The sequence below is a fragment of the Syngnathoides biaculeatus genome, chromosome 1, assembly GCF_019802595.1.
Source record: "Syngnathoides biaculeatus isolate LvHL_M chromosome 1, ASM1980259v1, whole genome shotgun sequence".
Classification (NCBI taxonomy): Eukaryota; Metazoa; Chordata; class Actinopteri; order Syngnathiformes; family Syngnathidae; genus Syngnathoides; species Syngnathoides biaculeatus.
The window spans coordinates 9,028,162-9,047,373 of record NC_084640.1 but is presented as its reverse complement, the minus strand read 5'-3'; the positions used below and the strand labels follow the sequence as shown (position 1 = coordinate 9,047,373).

The following is a 19,212-nucleotide window of genomic DNA, read 5'->3' as shown; positions in this document are numbered from 1 at the left end:
TTGCTCATTTCTGGTGATGAATCAATCGTGATCATAATGCAACTCATCCCACTTCAATGACAAAGCGCAGGAACAAGCCAATTACCGGGCAGTAAAGAAAAAGCGAGGTCTCCGCTCACCATGCATTAGTACTAAATTGTCCTGGTTGAGCAATTATGTGAGGTTGTTCTGTTGCTTTTGATGTCGCTTGGGTTTGACAATTTCAATGGCGGCTTTGTTGCACGACCAGATGTTACCGCTGCACAGACACAGAAGCACTATTTTTAACCTATGCTCCATTGTTTGCTCCAAACTCATCTACCCTGGTATTTACCGTACAGTATTTAATCTGTTGACATTGAAAAGCAACAGATTACAGAAATTTAAATGCAATCTAATACAGGTGGATCTCAATAAACTAGAATGTTATGGAAAAGTTCATTTATTTCAGTAATGCAATTAATAAAAGACTCATATCACAGTATACACATTGATTAAACCAGTGATTCACAACCATTGTGCCACACAGTGTCATGAGAGACCATTCAGTGTTCCCTTATCCAATTTCAGTTCATTATTCAAAGAATTGTTTACATGTTTTTTTTGTTCATCTATTGATGCCAGTGAAAAACAGTGACACAGAGAATATTTTCATGACCTTCCACTAGATGGCAAAATTAGACGTTTTCACCAATTGCCATCCAAACAGCAGCATATTATGAGTTTCTTCAATTCCTGCATTACTTTTGTGTTCACCTAAATTAATTAAAATACATTGAGATTAGATAATTATTTCAGTAATGTATATACTTTATGTGACTCTTTAAATTGCTGTGAGATTATTTAAAATATGTCCCTGGACTGCATTAAGCAATACTTTTCAGTCAGCCAATTTGTACCCATTTTCTATGTTAAAAGCCATTGATATGTAATATTTAATTTCTTCAGCTGTGACGTGGGGCTTTGTTAGCTATAAACTGTAATTATCAAATTTATTTCCAGAAATAGAATCATGAACTGTTATGTTTTGTGGTAAATCTAATATAAAAGTCTTACTTTTTTAATTGAAAACTAAAAGGAATTAAGTTTTACGCAATATTCAAATGCAATAAGATAGACCTGTAAGTGATAGATTTTAGGTCCCTTTCATGTTATCCTTAGATGAACTGTACAACAATAAAAAACAGACGTTGGTACAATAATTGACGTTTACTTACGTGCTTAGCGGTCTGTTCCATTGCATCTGCGGGTGCTCTGATGGATGTACTGACCTAAACAGACACAGCTAATTTAATACCAGCAAAACGTGTGTGTACCAGACAACATGATGGACAGTAAAACAATAAGGCATTGAATCACTTCCTGGGAATAAATAAAAAAAGTTGCTGAACTCTGATGTCTTCTAAAACTATGTTGTAGAGGACTTAATTGGAATTGATTTATCTGTACTCTGCTGTTTTCTTTGCAAATGCTTTTGCACTGGCATCTTCAGAAGAGAACACAAAAATGATCATCCAGGCTAATTTGAGCATTGTCCCTCCCTTACAATCAAAGTCAGCACAGGCTCAATTCTCAGATATCTCAAAGATTATCCTGACTCCTGAGTGCCTTTCCAGCAAGAATTATTGCGCCCATTAATTGCATCAACCTCACCAGAAGTAATAATGTGACTATGTCTAATTTCCTTTTGATCAAAACTTCTGTAAACTTGATCCCTCAACTCTTTTCTCATATTGAGTTGAACAGGTGAGGCAAGGAAACCTTTCCATCATATTTTCCTCTTGGAAGCACGTCATCTCAAAAGTTTGCGATACATAAATACCGTACTGCTTTTGCGATGAATAGAATCACCATCATATTTTTGGCATGGTTCAGTGCAACTGACTAACATTCATTTGTCACACAAAACTCAAGGAGAAAATGATTCTGCTCATCTTGTCAGTTACTTACCAGGAATTAGTTGCAGACTGTTTTTTTAAAAAATTAAAAAAAGGTTACAAAAGTCACAAAATAAAGCAGCCCAAAATATGTTGGTAACGGTGACTGTGTTTTTGTAAACTACTTGAACTACAGTATGTTTGTGAAAACAGAACTCAACAGCAGGCAATTTTCTAAAAACTACACGCTGCTATTTTTTTTTTTAAATAATTCCTGACAAACAAAGGTGGCTATGTCCACATTTCCAGAGTTCTATTCTACAAGCCGCTTATCTTCACAAAGGTCACGGGAGTGCATTTCTTTGGTTTTGTGATTTTTTTGGAAATGTCTGGAAAGCGGTTTTAGGAAGCACGAAGAGATAAATCTCAATTTTTTTTTTTATGTCAGGGAGCTAAGTTTAGCCTGGGTTGTTCATGGAAGTTAAGTCTTTGCACTGCAAATGGGTACGTCTGGTCAAAATCATCCATCCATGCATATTCAATTCCGCTTATCCTCACTAGAATCGCCGAATTACTCGCATATAACCCAGCTGACCTTGAGCGAGCGCCTGGGAACATTCTGAAATGCAATTTGTTTTTGGAATGGGGGACGAAAATGGGTAGCTGAGAAAAAACCCAAACAAGCATGGGGGTGACATGCCCACTCCACACAGGCCAGCTGGAGCCTGTCTTCAAACCACCAAACACCGAACGGTGAGGCAGAAGCGCTAACTACTCAGCCATCAAAATCAAACCTGTAAGCCATATATTTTGAAGAGTATTATTGTAAGTTGAGTTTGAAATTATAAACTGCTTTGGAATCTATAGTTGCCAGTGTATTAACAGTTTGAACTATTAATGATAGCAATTTTAAGGGGGCTTCAATTACTCACTGGTTTTCCTGTTGATATGCAGTTTATCGATAGAGAATTGACAACTCTAAAAAAGCAAGGATGCTCTATTTGATCTTTTCCTCAGACAGCAAACGTAGCGAGCACGTCAAGAGCCGCACAAATAAAACAAAGCCTGTTGTGTAACTCCGTGTAAAAACATGTCCTTTAGCAACTACAGAGCTGTTACAGTACTCAAGTGCCTCTGTTAGATGAGCATCAAGTGTGTTTTCACGCAGCATCGCACCATTAAGTGGTGAATATTTCTGGAAAGGCCTTTCATCATCGTGCAAGCAAGTGAATCTGAGAGAGCAAAGCAGAGGAAAAAGGCTGATGCCGTGAATGCACATTTACCTGTTTGATGGTCCCGTCTCTCTGGCAGCCATCAGCTTTATCACTGCGAACCTGGCTCTCAGTCTGCATCTCTCGTTCTGCGGCACTTGTAGCTCTGCCTTCTTCTTCTTCCTCTTCCTCCTCCTCCTCCTCCCTTTGCCTGGCAGCTTCGGAGGGGCCGCCGCCACTCGCTCTGCGCTCCTGCTTCAACCTCTGACGCCTCTTGCGCCTGTTGGAACCTGAGGAGGAGGCAACTGGCTTCTGCAGTGAGACCTGTCCTGCGGTGCGTGGCTCACTTGAGGACTGGACTTGGGTTGGAGGGGGCTGGGAGAGCCTGTGAGGCGTCGCGGTCCGACAGACGCCGCCTCTCTCAGATTCCGCCACCTTCGGGAGAGACTGAAGAGCTTCGACCTCTCTTTGCAGGGAAAGAATCTGAGAGTGATGTTCCTCTCCTCTCTTTCTTTTAATTTCCTCCAGCTCAACTTCCAACTGACTCATTTTGTTCTCTGCAAACACCAGTTGCTCCGTGACTTGAGAAAGCTTCCCAGTAAGGCTTTCCTTCTCATTCAGTATACCCTTAAACTTCTCTGCAACTTCAGACGAGTCTTTTTCCACAGCCTCAGCATACCTTTTGACATTTTCGCCTTCCAGCTCGCCAATGTGTGACTGGAGGCTGGCAATTTTGGCCTGGAACTCCAGCGCCTCCTTCAGGGTTCTCTCCTCCAGTTGAGTCTTAGCCTTGGTAAGGCAAGAGTACTCCTCCTTTAGTTCCTGGTAGTTCACTTCGAAATTTCTCTCAGCAAAGGAGAATGTAGTCCGTTGCTTTTCAATCTCCTCTCTCAGCTGGGAGACGACTTTTTCCATTCCAACCATTTTTGCATCATTTTCAAAATGATGCTCCTTCCATTTTCTCTCCCAGCTTTGGTCCTTCTCTTGAAGAACCTCGTTCTTCTTCAGCAACATTTGGATCTCATTCTCCATCCTGACTCGTTGCTCCCTTCCCTTCCGCAAATCATTCAGCTCTGTCTGGAGTTCCTCTAGCTGCCGGACAAGGTCGTCCGCTTTGGAGCTGTGCAAGGCCAGCTTGAGATCTTCCTTCAGGTTGACAATTTGTTGCAAGAGCTCCTCTCGCTCGTTGGAAAAGCCAACCTTATCCTTTTGTAACAAATGCATCTGATCTTCATAGGTGAGGCGCAGGTCATCCAGAGATTTTTGGTGTTTGACAGCAGCTTCGTTAAGGAGGTTCTCGGCATTGAGGAAGCCCTCTCGACGGAGCTCTTCCCGGAGGTGCATAAGCTCCTCCTCATGGCTGAACAGCAGCTGCGTTCGCAATCTCTCCAACTCCGCCTCCTGTGATTCTGCCATGCGGTCCAGCACAGCGTCCTTCTCTCGCTCCAGCATCTCGAGCTTGATCTTGAAGTTGGTCGTCTCAGACTCATGCTGGGCCTCGGCTTCCAGTGCCGCCTCCCCAGCGGCAGCCAGCTGGCGTCGTAGATCATCAGCAGTCTCCAGAAGCCCCTGGATCTTGTCTTGTTGGCTCTCCTGCGAGATGAGACTACTGGACACCAGCTCGGCTTTGTCTTTCGCGGAACGGAGATCGCAGCGGAGCTTCTGGAGCTCAGACTGGAGGTTCGACTTTTCTCGGTTGAATTCCTTTGTGGATACTGCTAATGTTGCTTGAAGCTCCTGAATCTTCACAGTGAGTTTCTCCTTGATGGTGGAGTTTTGTTGTTTCAGAAACTCCACCTCGGCATGATGTTTGTCTATCTCTGCGTGATGCTGCGCCGTTGCTTGCTCCATACGAGCTGCATTCTGCAAGTTGAGCTCCTGTTTCATTTGGACAATCTGTTGCCCGTACATCTCGTCCAGCTCTGCCCTAAGAAGGTCGAGCTTCCGCGTAGTGTCCTCCTGCATTCTTTGGATGACATCACCCTCTGACAGGCTGTCCCGATGACAGCGCCTTTGCAGATCCTCCACTGTTCCCATGAGCTGCTTAATCTCATCTGAGGACGTTCGTTCTCTTTGTCTAGAGGTGGTGAGCTCACTTTCACAGCTTTGTAGGTCACCCCGTGCCTTCTCCAGGTGTGATTTACAACTTTCCACTTCGCTTTTACTGCTTTCTAAATAATGCTTAGTGTTCACCAAGTCGCCAAGGCATTTTTCAAGCTCTGATTCCTTCACAGCCACTCGTTGCTGGAGGCTCCGCAGGCTTTGCCGTGATGACTCCAGCTCCTCCTCCAGCCCTCCGAGAGAACAGTCCCTCTCGGAAATGACTCTCTCCTGCTCTGCTATTATCAGGTCCTTCTCATCAGACGCCTGAATGTCATTCGCTGATCGTCCCAAAATGGCCAATTCCTCTCGAAAGAGGTTCAGAGACGCTGTCTGCTCGGATAGCAGCAGATTCTTCTCCTTCAGCGTGGTGGCAAGAGTCTCTTCAGACGCTCTCAGTTCGGCGAGAAACTGATCTTGATTCATGATGACCTTTTCTTTCTCAGCTATAAGAAAATCCTTCTCATTTAGCCTTTGGGAGAAGGACTCCTCTGATCTTCTCCCTGACTGCAGTAACAGTCAAGTATTACAAGAACACCAACGGTTAATAATATAATAATCAATAATTCTTCAACAGGCAGTAACTGTCATCAGTGTGAAGAGTGGAGACCATTTAGACTATGCTGCTAAACAAAACAGCAGCACTTACCATGACATGTAAACAGTGATAAAGCTGAATGTTACGGACTCGCTGTTGTGTTAAATAAATAAATGGCTCCCTCCAACGGAAGCCTCACAATCAGGGAAAAAAAAATGCAACAACTTCACAACATGTTATTCTTCACACATTGACATTACAAAGTTAACTGTTGAGTCACTTTGAACTTTATCCCTCACTTAAAACAGCAGCACATAAAAAGTCTATGAAAAGCATGTGTGTTGTAAAAAAGTTCACTGAGCAGTAGTAAAGATGATTATACAAAGAGACTGTCTTCAAAAATGATCAGCGTTGCAGTAGATGCTATTATCTGGCCACTCCACAGTGCTATATTCACGTTCCATGAGCTATGCAACTTTTTTTCTTCCTTCTAGTCTTCAACTCTTGCCACTTCCATAATATACATAACTACTTTCTTGTTGCTTGTCCCGTTAGGGGTGGCCACAGCCTGTCATCCCAGAGGAACTCAAATAGTTTAATAGTTAAACGCCGCTATCAAATGACATAATGTGGTTAACAAATGTGTTCCACCTGTCATAATAACTACATCATGATGTGCTTTAATGCTGGCTCTTTCAATTTTGGTGAGCTTTTGATGTTTCATCACTATGAACATAAGGTATTTTTGTACAACAATTTAAAAAATAAAGCCACCATACGAAGGGATACAGTACCGGTAAGAACTTTAATAGGAATAGACACAACCTGTCACTTACCAATTCCATGTCACTGATTTTGAGCTGGAGCTGAGCGATTTGCTCAAGCTGCCTGTCACACTTCTCCCGTTTTTTTCCGGCTTCAATGTTGGACTCTTCCAGCTGGATCTGGTACTGCGCCAGCTGCTGCCTGGCTTGAAGAAGGTCAGCTGCCGTGCTGCTGTGGCTCGTGTTCCGTAGGGTCTCACCGGCCTGCAGCTGTAAAAGATGGGGGGAAAAAAATTACAAAAAAACTGAAATCTGTTATACGGGACATATTTTGAAAAAAATTCTTTTCAATGGCTTGTGTACAAACAGTTGGGTCTCTGGCCTGTCTACCCACCCACTAAGTGGGAAAATAACCATGAAATCATTTGCTCTCTGCCCATTTCTGAAAACGTGTCTATAAGAAGTGTTCTGTGCTGCCCCCTCACTGTTGGGGTAGTTTCCCACAACAGGTTTCTCTGCAAATGACATTATTTGATGGGCTGGGTGAAGTTCCAGAACCACTTTCAGCTATTACCTATTTTATAAATACATCAAAATTGGGATTTATCCCAAAAGCAAATAGCAAGAAAAACATGTTGAACATTTTTTAGAATAATGATTTTGAGCATAAATATAACAGGAACTACGACCCCAAAATAGTTCAATATAATTTAAACGCAGCTTGAAAATAAATGCGCTACAGATAATTGGATTTTGAAAAATCCACCGGCGGGAAAAGACTAATTCTACAAACCATGTTAAATGTAGCCAATTGCAGACATGTAAAGCTGAAAAACGAGTAGCTATATCGCTTCAACATACTTTGTTAACATAAACTACTGTACTACTTTCCTGTATAGGTTTTGGTGCCATCTTGTGGGATCTGGGGCATTTTCGGAACAAAAACAGATTGTGTGACTTTTACCAGAAAATAGCTGAGGATAAATTCCCAGGAAAAAAACAATAAAGCATTTTTACGCTGTAAGACAGAATTTAATACACTACACTGCGTGGATGTGGCACATTCACACAAATACTTCCAAACTGGGTCCGGTGTAATATGTACTGTAGTTTTTGATCGTTGGGGAATGGCGAAAGCATTTCACAGACACGAAATTAAGACACCTGTAAAGTCGTTTAAATTGGGTATATTAAAAAAAAAAAAAAGATGCCTTCCACCTGTTGGAACTGAAGCTGCAGTTTTTGGCTCTGCTCAGTCAGCGCCAGGAATTCCTTCATGATCTCGTCTTTCTCCTCGCGAGCTTGCTGGAGATTAGTGGTGAGCTGAGTGATGATGCCATCCCTTTGCTTCAGCGCCGCCTCAAAGTCCTGCAGCTGGAAGAAAGATGGAATGAATAAGTGACACCAAATACGTGGAAAACCCACTGGGGGCACGCATCAATGACTGTGTGTTTTTAAACTACCCCTGCTTTGTTAGCAGCCATTGACAGTGGAACCAGTGCACATCAGCTAAGGACAATGGCTTAATGATTAATTTGATTTTGATTCAATTGAATTTTGTTCTTTTCTATGAAAAAGGTCAAGATTAATTTAGGTTGAAACAAATTATTCCTATAACATTTAGAAATGCATATGGTAGTTATGTTTAATTGGCCCTGGAATATGAAGCAGTCCTTGGAAAGGTTTCTCATCGGAATCTCATCATCATCTACAGCAGTGATATTTCATTTTTACCTTGTGCACACCTTCTGCTCCAAATATGGCCCGTATTTCCTCAAGCTCTTGACTTAGCTCCTCCACTGCTTGGGTCTTTGCTGCAAGTGCGTCCTTGACATCCTGCATCCTACCTTCCTTCGTCGCCTCTTGTTCTGTCTCATCCTGAGCAAATAAGTAAAAGCTTGTAGAGTAAATGCACTTTTCTTCAAGGTGTAAGAGAATAAGACAGAGGGGCCAGTTAGTAAACAATCAAGTCCTGCGGCAGTAGGCTTTAAAAGCTGAAAGCGTCATAGATGAGAGAATATGCGGTATTAGTTTTGGAAATTCAGGTCAAACTGCACATATGTCAAGAGTTAACCATTTCAACTGTTACTAACCAAAACAGAAGCAGATATTGAGGGACAAACAGTCTCTGTGAATGAAGTTTGAATGTTAGTGGAAGTTAAGAAGAGTATTCGCCATACATCCAAGTCCATGAACCCTTCAAGTGCTTTTTTTTTTTTTTTTTTTTTTTTTTAATATTATTAAATCGATTTGATCACGGTTGTTCCTTGTCTATGGCAGGGCGAGGTTCCAATACCCTGGGCATACTCATCTATGACACCTTAACAAGATTCTTACATTAGTCCAAATCAAACCCCCTAAATCAGCTGTATTGATCAGCACCTCCATTAGCCAAGCAAAATAAATCATTCTAAGTCATGTCATGCGGTCACTGTGACCTTGACACTTGTAACCAACACCAAAGCACAATTTCTTTGTGTGTAGAAGAGTACAAACATTAGTACAGAGTCATAGTAGCGGGGCGAAGGGGTGGGTTGGGGGATCTTAATATGTTAAGCGAATGGATAGTCAGCTGCGGGAGGCAGTTTCCAGCCATCAGGGCCCGCGAGCAGAGCTGCCTGATCGGATTACCGTACCCAAATAAAATCCCCGGAGGAGGACGTCATGAGATTGGCCATCATCTCACGGCAGCCGTTGACCTGCTAATTCACAACATGTCAGGCAAACAGCAAAAGAATCGCTGATGTGAGGGCTGATTACATTTGTGGACATTTGGATGCCTAATTATGAAAATAGGATAAAAATATTAGTAAGTCCATCTCTGAGTTGCTGCAATACCAGGAAAAAAAATTATCTTAAGCAGTGATTCCTTATCAGTGTGTCATGAAAGACTATCAAATTTACCTGAGAAAATTATCCAATTTCACTTAATGCTCCAAAAATGATTGGCTTCATATAATGTAACTTTGATCAACTATCTATTCCACAGACTTTTAGTGATATGAAGAGAACAATTAAATGCTCTTCCATTAGATCACAGAATGTACATATTTAAACAATGTATCCATTTTTTGTGACATTTTTGTTTGGTTGTTTGCTGCGAGGTTTTTTTTGTAATATATTATGTGTCTTAGTTCAGTAAGTTTTGGGAGGCACTGCTCTAAAGCAGAGTAGACACACACCAGCAGTCAGGCTAAATTTGAGGATTTTCCATTCCTTGCGATCAAGATGATTGATTGATTATTATTATTATTGAATATCTCTAAAAGACAAAGCTGAGCCCTTTCGTGTGTGTGTATGCGGGGGGTTAAGTGTGCTTTTTTTTTCCCTCCCTAATCTGTTTAGAAAACACACCAACAATTGTAAATGTTAAACCTGTCCAATATCTACAATCACAAAGCCTTATGTTCACTTGGAACTGTGACAGACTTACAATTGGCGAGAAGTAAGGTTACGCTTGCGGTGTGCTCTGTTGGTCATCTCAAGTACACCACATTTTATCATCATGTGTAGAGTTTTGAGAATTTCTAAAATTGCGATGAGTTTACCCCGCTTAAGACATCCTTAATATTAGCTGCTAGATTTTGTAAATAACATATAGTAATTAATAGATCATTTGAAAGGCAACAGATCATTGTTTATGACGGCCATTCATCTACTCGCTAACATCACCTTACCTCAGAGGAATAATCATCTGCCGTCGTCGACACTTCACTCTCGGGCTGTAACACAAGATGTTTACATTTTTTCCAAATGTATTTACTTTACATGATTGCACAGACATATTAGGAAAGTTTGATGATAATGAGCCAATCCTGCAATACAAAAAGGAGAATATTGAAATTTGAATATGGGCCTCAGGTTGTGCTTCAAAAGTACTGCAAGGTCGCAGGAGTCCGAAGACTGTCTGTTTCCATGGCAACCCCATTGCTTTCCCCAGCATCAATTACATAAGGGGTTCTGGGACAAAGCGAGTAATAACCACCGAAAATAACGTTGATAAGTGAGATTCTTTGCTGTGGAAAGCATGATGTGACCATTTTTGCTGGAAGTTGCTAGAAGCAAGTTATCTGCCAACACAAGAACAGCATGTGAGTTTTCTGGCTTTTGAAACATTCGCCTTCATTGTCCATTTACAAGTTGTGTCCTCCACAGTCTGAAATGAACACTAGAGGCAGCATGAAAAAGGAAATCCATCAATATTTGAAAGGAATTTCAGAATGTGTGATGAAGGTATTTTCAACCAGCAGACAACTGGAGTTTGCCACTCAAATGGATAGCAGAATTATTAGTGGTTGCGTTATGTTTGCGTCGTGAAACGAGTGTCAGGCTGATTTTAAAAATCCTTGTAATGATTGTAAAATTTTATAATTTGCCTGAAATGACTGCTTTAGATCAAAACACCCAACTTCCTTTTCAATTTCCACTATTTTCGTGGATCTTGTGATCAGAGGAAAAGGCTGCATCAGAGCCTAATGGCCAAGTTCCTGTTCAATTTAGGGCTCGGGTCCTTGACACTTTTTCATGTTAGACAGCTCCACCCAACTATATTGATATGTGATCCTGTGTCAGGAGCCATTTATTTCTAACTTTCTTGGAAACCCTGGTGCCCGGGACCTAAAAATCGATTAAAATGTACCTCGATGGGGTATGTCTGGTCGTGCTTCAGCGTTTCCCCACTGGGTAGCATCTTGGAGGAACTCAGCTCAGCGGCGGATGGTGCCGAACGATCTGGCTCCACACTTCCCTGCGAGTCCTCCTCTGGCTTCTTTTTCTTCTTCTTCTTCCTCTGTGAATCTGCCTGAGCTTTCCGTTGACGGTACTCAGCCAGCTGTGGTAAAGAAGAAATAAAAAGAGATGTTTCAAAAACAGGTCAATGTTTTCCTGGTTTATCCTCTCAAAAATAAATCAGTTTACTTGTTGTCGGCACAGTTTAGGAAAAGTCAAGCGAAACATGTCATCGTCTGTGTTCGGAGCATCCATATAACATGCAAGTCATGCCTTTTGCTCTGCCAGCAGGTGCTAATCCCGACTAAAGGATTACACTTCAAACCATGTTAACGATCAGTTTAAACTGCCAGTGAAACTTGGGCAACAATCTTGCTCCTCTTTTCAACTGGGCGCGAATTTTTTTTGCTTAATTCATAACCTCTCATTGGTCATTTAGCATTGGAAATTTTTCGAAATTCCAACTATTGCTGGCAGACACATTTAATGTTGAGCCTACATGTGGAGCAACTAAGACATCTAATTAACTGAATTAGATCACTTGAACTGAGGTACACCTAATCTACAGCATGCTGCAGCCAGATCTGGGTGAAAGCCACCATTTCTGCCAAAACGTACACATTGGAATAGAGATTTTCACATGGAGACCCCAAAACAATTGCAATACCAGAGATGAACAGAATGCCCACAGCAAAAGGATTTTCAACTTGAAGAATTGCCAGGTTAATTTTGTCCCTCTTATTGTGGCAACAGCTGCAAAATGGGGGGGGGGGCACTCACAATCACACCTCGGGGCAATTTAGTGTCTCCAATTAATGTTGCATGTTTTTGGGATGGGGGAGGAAACCGGAGTTCCCGGAGAAAACCCACATAGGCACGGGGAGAACATGCAAATTCCACATAGGGAGAGCTGGGATTGAACCCGGGTCCTCAGAACTGTGAGGCCAACTCTTTACCAGCCGCCAAACAGGGCAAAAAAAAAAATTAAATGTTTCTGTTTGTAGGCATTGAAAAAGGGACTACTGTATCAGTTCCGATGCTACCTCTGACAGTGGAAAATTGCCCATTGACCTGAATCCACGTTGCTTTTTATACAGAACAGTGACATGCTAATTAGAAATTGCCATCTTTTTTGATCATCTACAAGGAACTCCAGCTCTGAAACTACCTTTGAAGGTGGAAAATTGTGGGTTCATCTTTGTCCCCCGATTCCATTTCAGTGGGGAAAAAAGGCAAGATAATTCCAGCTTTTACATAATGAGTAGAAGGGACGACAGTCTAGCTGGATTGTTTGAGACAAAAACAGGTGTGAAAATGTTTGCTTCAATAAATTGAAAGTTTCCACAGGTTCTGATATTACATCTGAAGGGGAAAATTTACCCTCTTGACTACATACTCCCCTGTTCTATGTCTGTGTTATTTAAATTTAAATGTAAAGACAGCAATCACATGGGGGGAAAGGCCAGAAAATGCCATCTTTTACTGGCTTTGTAAAGAGGTTCTTCTCTGATACTACCACTAAAGACGGAATATAGTATTACTGCATCAACCTTGAAATGTATTTGACGTAGTTCTTTTATTCCATCTCGTGACACTGCACAGGTCAACCACGTGTTTATTGATAAATATTTTTCTTTCAGGGGAATTGTGCTATTGACAGAGTGGATAATGAACAGACATATATTATGTATGACCAACAGGTGGACACACAGGTGGGACACGAAGCTAACCCTGCTAGCTTAGGTTACAGCTAAAGATTGTTTGATATGGATTCTAAATCGACAAGAGGGCTAATGTGTAGTCCAGGAAATGTTTGGCTTTTAGTGAGCTGCTTAGTATTGTCAACTGCCCTACTTGGCAGAGCCGGTGCTGAGGGTGGGGGGCATATGGAGTGTGGAGTCTGTGGAGGAGCATCTCCATCTGGGCTGGCGCTAACCACGTAGGTGTTTCAACATAAGCTGTTTGGACACATTTATACTCATATTCCAAAACCGGATTGTGGTGGTAAAAACACAGTAGACTGAGAGCAGGAAGTGCTATGTGAGCATGGTGCATAGTGAAAGAAAATCAATATGAAAATGACCCAGATGAAAATCTTCTCATGAGGCTCTACAATTTGTTGGCATATATGAACACAATTGTCGTCGAAAAAGCAAACCCAGCGATATATCATGATATATTTTAGTCCTCGCAGTAAAGATGCACTATTTTAATTCCTGCTTGCATTTTAGCATATTTTTCACAACTATCCTGATTTCCTTAGCAGCAAGCGGCATAACGTGACCTAGCATGATGACAAGGTGGGGCAGAAAATTCTCGTGTCACAACTACAAACTATATGTTTTCCCCTTTAAAGCAATCTCCCTGCAGTCTAACACACTTTCCCAGCATTCCCTGCAAGGCCCAAATGCATTCCTGGACAAATTCATTGGGAATCCTCCATAAATCTGTTGTCACAGCTATTTTGTTATCATTCACGTCTTGAAAACTATTGCCTATTGATGACCCCATTGAGTTCAGGGGAAAAAAAGGAATGGGGGGGGGGGGGGATTTGCAGAGCCAAGTCAGCTGAGTGCTGATCCATCAGGGATGTTCCTCTTCGCCAAGAAGTGTCAGACGCTTAGGGTGTTCTGAGAAGGCGCGTTGTCATGGTAAAAACCACAAGGTGTCCTGTCACAACTCCCATTTCTTCTTACACATTCCACAATAGAAACACCTCAGGATCTCTTTGCTGACATGCTGACATCGAAGGGGACAATTTGTAGTGTGAGTTTGAAATGTATCCTTTGTGACACCAGTCTTAGAACTTTTCTGCCATACTCCATGGGGGCAGCATTGCACTTCAATTTGTCCGCATTGAAAATCTATCCTCACTTTTTAGACCTAATCGCAGGAAGTAACATACAGTATATTGGAATTTACATACAACCAGCCACAGGACAATGGGTTTTCAGGAAGTATTAGGGACCTAATTTGCAAGAGTGCTAAATGACACAGAAAAATTAGTACAAGTTTGTCATGAGGGGGGTATGTGTCCTGTAAATCCTGTTCCACCTGACTGCCGACCTCACATCAGGGGAGGCATCGAAAAGCTTTTATTTACTGACGGATAACGCACTCTCTTGAAGCACTCCAATCTTATACAAACAATGAAGTTTCTCATGCAGCATGATATTAAGGTTGCACTATATATTGAGAAAGTAGCGACGCGGCTAATCCCCTGTCAAAGCCGCCGGGGCACACGTCTGGACTGACAGCTGCAAAGGGGGGTGTCAGGGTCGGTGCGGAACAGTTGCCAGATCCCCAAAGGGCCTTTACATTTCAACCAAAAGTTCTCCACGACGTTATTAGAGAAACACCACAGCAGAAATTTTACCTTTGCTTTGCCGGTCTCGAGCTTTTTTTGCCGCTCCTCGTCTTCCATAGTCACCGTGGCTACAACAAGACAGAGAGGAAGTCATAAATCGCGTAACCGCGTCAATGATCAAGTGTGTGAGGGCCTCGCCGGCTTCCCCTCAGCCGCCACTCGCATTCTTTCAGGGTTGCCTTCTTGCTAGCAGTTGGCGGCCATGTTTTTTTCCACGTAAACATGACACCCACCCGTGATGACGCCTGATAGGTGGCCCGTAGCCACGCCTCCTGCTTACCACCGGTGTTGCTCTCATGGACAAAACATTTTTATAGTTTATTTGTCACACATTTAAACGACAACGGAGTGAAGACGGATTCAATCCATTTAGCGTGTTTTCTCAATTTTCTACTTTGGTCAGGTAGTTTGTTCACTCGTGGTGCATTTGGCGAGCTACCACCCGGAAGTACTTATACGTCGGCATCTTCATTCGAAAGTGATTTATAACCGCGCCTTCTTTACTCATTGCTGTAGCCTGATTGGCTGTCGGAATTCCCAATTGTGAGGCTTCCTTCACAGACGAGCGTTTGAGCTCGAACGTATCGAATGAGTATAAATAAATAAATAAAAATAACAAATAAATATAAAATAAAAATGACTATCAAATAAGAAAACTACGTATAATAAACAGTTGTTGTTTTTTAATTGCAACTGTTTACAAGCTTTTATGGTTCTGGTACCAGTTGTAACTTTGGTCCAGATTTTGCCATGAAACATGATTTTAGCGGGGCAGGAGAAATGATGTGGATGGCCTGAACTGTGTCTAAAGTCGAGGACTGCAGCTCAGACAAGAAAGGATCGTCTACTTTTCATTGTATTAGCATGAATTATGGTGTGGTAATTAGCAATATTAATGCTTTATTGTTGTAATTACTGCAAAAATAAAAGTTATGCTATCTTTAGATGCACTTGCTCAGTCACTTACTAAAGGGGGATAAAAAAAAACATACCACAAACACTGAAATTAAAGGATTGGTGATGAGTCCACAGGTTTCTTGCGTCCAACACTTAATAAAATTTACACATTTTCTCAAATTGTTGAACAAGAGCCATTTGTTGGTAGAAAAGCATGTTCTATTTTAATTTATTTATTTGATTTACTTTTTTTCATTTCAATTGTTTTGTTTGGTGTGTTGTATTTTTTTTTTTTTTTTTTTTGGGGGGGGGGACCCTACACCCCATGTGCCGTATATGGCCTGCGAATGTATTTGTTTCGGGCCACCCTGCAATTCTACGACTAAAACCACACAGCAGCTTTTATGAAAATTCCCAAACATGTGAGATTTAACCAACAAATGCTCACAGTGAAACAATCTGTTTGATCGGTGCATCATATTTTACCATATATTTTGTAGTACGGCCATCATGGGACTGTTTTTACCCCAATGCTAGTTAATTGTGTCAGGAATGAAAGATGACAAAACACAACAAGCATCTATTTTGTGATCTATGCGTGTTTGTCCTTCCATCTCAATTCACTTATGAAAGTCATAAGTACTCATTGTTCTCCCTCCCAAAAATGACTGCTGCTGTTTCTATGGTAACAGACAGAGCTGTCGCAGTTCGAGGGGGCTGCTTTTTTGTTTTTTGAAGAAAATGTTCCAATCCCCCTACTCCAGCTGAAGGAGAACTAGGAGAGCTTTTTTAGAAAATGGTCATGAAGGGAACATTCTGTTCCACTGCAACGTACCTGCAGCAGCAGATGAGGACGATGAGGGCGATCTGTGTCTCCGGTTGTCGGTCGCGGAGCAACTTATCGTCTGGCAGATCTTGAATTCCACCCATTTTCTTGTAGACATGTCAAACTTAATGCCACCTGTGAGAGCGGTTAGTGTTTGTGCGGCGGCATGGGAAACCGTGAGGCATTTTGAAACTTTAGGCCGCATTCTAAATTATTCATTCACAAAGGGAGTAATCTCTCAGCAGCAAAACTGAACAATTGGATCAGGAGTGGAATGCATAAAGGAAATGAGAACATTGTGTGATCTGATTATACAGCTCTAAGGTGAGGCAGTGAAGAAAATAACCAAATAAAACTGATTGTAGCAATATTGTGCTATTCGGTAATTAATCTGCCACTTTGAAGCGCTTATTCTGGAGAATAAAAGTGGATAAATGCAGAAAGATCGTCATAATAGCCACATGGCGCTATGTTAATCAAAGTGCATCTGATCATGACAATCATACAAAGGGATACTTTTTTATTCATGTTTAAAATCATCCTCACTTGAGTCTTACACAGCGCAGGGGTGAAAGTTGTTTTGCATAATGAATAGCCAGGGAATCGGTTCAAATATTCATGAGTGGAGGGCCTCATCAGTGTCAACCCAGCAGGCACAAGACGTGGATGCAACGTTGAATTAACCTTGTGTGAGGTCGTGACGTCGGACAACCTAAATTCAACGTAAATTCCACAGTGGAATGACAATACATTTTTAACGTTGATTCCTCGTGGATGACGCAACTAACGTGATGTGTCAAGTTACTGTCTGAAAATATTCCCATGATGCACTGCACGTGTTGCTGCCATTCCTAGTTTTCAAATCGTCAGCAATCGTTCATTGTGATTTACAAATTTTTATGGTAATTAATCTGTCTAAACTATCAATCCGTTCGTCCAGGCTGTGAGCTCCAACGCATTTTCGACGTTGGACGTAGACGTTGTTTCAACGTAAAATCCACGTGGAATGCGATTGTAATTTCAATTTAAATGTGCCGTGGCCTGTGATTGGTTCAGTTCAGGGTGTACCCTGCTTCTCATCCAAAGCAAATCGTGATAGGCTCCAGCACGCCCTGCCCGCGACCCTAGTGGGGATAAAGGGTACGGAAGATGAAGGAAGGAAGGAATAAATGAATTAAATGAATGACTACAGACGATTCTGGTGCTACATAATTAAATGCAATCACAAGATGGCGCCAGCTCCATCGCGGGTAACTGATCGGCGAAGAAGAGGAAGAAGAAGAAGAAGGAAAAATCGACGAAGAAGAAGGAGAAGGAACGAAGAAGAAAGGTGCAACAGTTTCGATTCAAAATGTTAATCTCTCCTACCGCGTGAGGTACGTCTCGTTTTAACTAATATATATCTTTAAAATACTGTTTGTCGTTTTGTCGTTGTAATTTTGACCTCAAAATTGCAGCATGGCTTATTTTTTTGTGTGATACTGCATTAACTTGCCTTATCTTGTAAAAATAAATAAATAAGTGTATCTATATTTATATCTTGGGTGTAACCAAATATCTTACCTTAAAATGTCGGAGCAGTATTTCCTTAACCTCAAAGAAAACAGTGATCATATCTGAACTTCAGATATTTTTTTCCTACATTTCTTGATGTTAAGTGTGATTATGCTTTTTGCAGTTCTGATGATGCTTACAAGGATATCACACTGATGAAAAATGGCATCTGCGTTCAGAGCAATTGTCAGCCTCCACAGATTATTCTTTCTCCATAAAACCTTTAAGTGTGCCACAGTACAATCGGCGACAGTCTTCCCTCTCAGGAGACTTAACAATGTGGCCCCCAACGAGAATGAGCCCAAAGCATCCGTAAACACTGAGAATGAGTCTCTGCTGGAGAACTTGAATCTGTTAGGAGTGGATGTGAAGATGGCTCGCCAACGTCAGCCAGGTGTTCTCCGTAGGGTCTTCACCAACGAGCAGGGCGTGGCTAAGTTCCTGCAGAGCAAAGGTGCCAGCCAACACACCGTGGCTAGCATCATATCCCGTTACCCGCGCGCCATCACACGCTCCCTGGAGAATCTGGAGCACCGCTGGCAACTGTGGAGGAACGTCTTCGAGACTGACGAGGAGGTTGTGAGCATCCTGGACCGCTCGCCCGAGTCCTTCTTCCGCTCCAGCGACAACTGCAAATTGGAGAAGAACTTAGCTTACCTGTCTTCACTCAGGCTGAGCAACAAGGACCTCCACCGGCTGCTTGCAGCTGCGCCGCGCATCTTCTCCAACAGCCTGGAGCTCAACAAGCAGATGGTGGAGTTCCTGGAGGACGTCTGCATCAAGCTCGGCGGGACCGCTCCAAAGGAGTTCGCCAAAGCAATCATATCCAAAAACCTCTACGTCCTTATCCGAAGCACAAAGAGAGTCAAGACCAACATTGATAATCTGCAAGCGGCTATGAAACTGAGCGACGCCGAGCTCCTGGTCTTGCTTCAGGGGTCCGGTGCAAAAATCCTGGACCTCTCCAACGAATACCTGAAAAATAACATGGCCAACGTTCAGGAGAGGTTTCTCGTGTTGGGCTGTTGCGAAGAGGACGTCAAAAAGTTGATCGTCAGCTATCCGATGGTTCTCTACATCGGGGCGACCACCCTGAGCACTAAACTGGACTGTCTCCTCAACGGAGGAATCACAATGAAGCAGATACTGGGGAAGCCCAAGGTGTTGGACTACAGCACGCAGAACGTTGCTGCAAGATTACAGGAGCTTCACGAGATCGGCTATAACTTCGAGGCGAACGGCATCGGCATCCTGGACTTGAGTCAGAAGCGATTTGCCGCCAAGATAGAGAAACTAGTCACTTCCCCCGATGAATAAATGTGTTTGTTGTCGATGTAAAGTGGCTTCCAGATCGTATAACTACAGATGCCA

General features: G+C 42.2%; 2 protein-coding genes across 2 annotated transcripts in view; one reads left to right on the top strand and one right to left on the bottom strand.

Moving 5' to 3' along the window:
• The window catches only part of akap9 (A kinase (PRKA) anchor protein 9), a 56,237-nt gene extending 41,429 nt beyond the window's left edge, over positions 1 to 14,808 (bottom strand). Inside the window, 9 exon segments of the mRNA XM_061814028.1 lie at positions 1,197 to 1,250; positions 3,140 to 5,674; positions 6,542 to 6,739; positions 7,688 to 7,843; positions 8,204 to 8,347; positions 9,106 to 9,168; positions 10,147 to 10,191; positions 11,109 to 11,300; positions 14,574 to 14,808. Of these exon segments, the coding sequence (XP_061670012.1) occupies positions 1,197 to 1,250; positions 3,140 to 5,674; positions 6,542 to 6,739; positions 7,688 to 7,843; positions 8,204 to 8,347; positions 9,106 to 9,168; positions 10,147 to 10,191; positions 11,109 to 11,300; positions 14,574 to 14,621 (3,435 nt within the window). The 5' untranslated portion in view covers positions 14,622 to 14,808.
• A 2,660-nt stretch (positions 14,809 to 17,468) lies between these two features.
• LOC133498012 (transcription termination factor 1, mitochondrial) lies at positions 17,469 to 19,162 on the top strand. Its single transcript, XM_061814358.1, has 2 exons — positions 17,469 to 17,663; positions 17,966 to 19,162. The coding sequence occupies exon 2, from the start codon at positions 18,004 to 18,006 to the stop codon at positions 19,156 to 19,158; it is 1,155 nt and encodes a 384-aa protein (XP_061670342.1). The 5' UTR covers positions 17,469 to 17,663; positions 17,966 to 18,003; the 3' UTR covers positions 19,159 to 19,162.
• Positions 19,163 to 19,212: the final 50 nt, after the last annotated feature.

What these genes read in the sequence shown, in the direction of transcription:
- LOC133498012 (XM_061814358.1), top strand. Translation starts at nt 18,004, where the DNA reads ATGGCATCTGCGTTCAGAGCAATTGTCAGCCTCCACAGATTATTCTTT.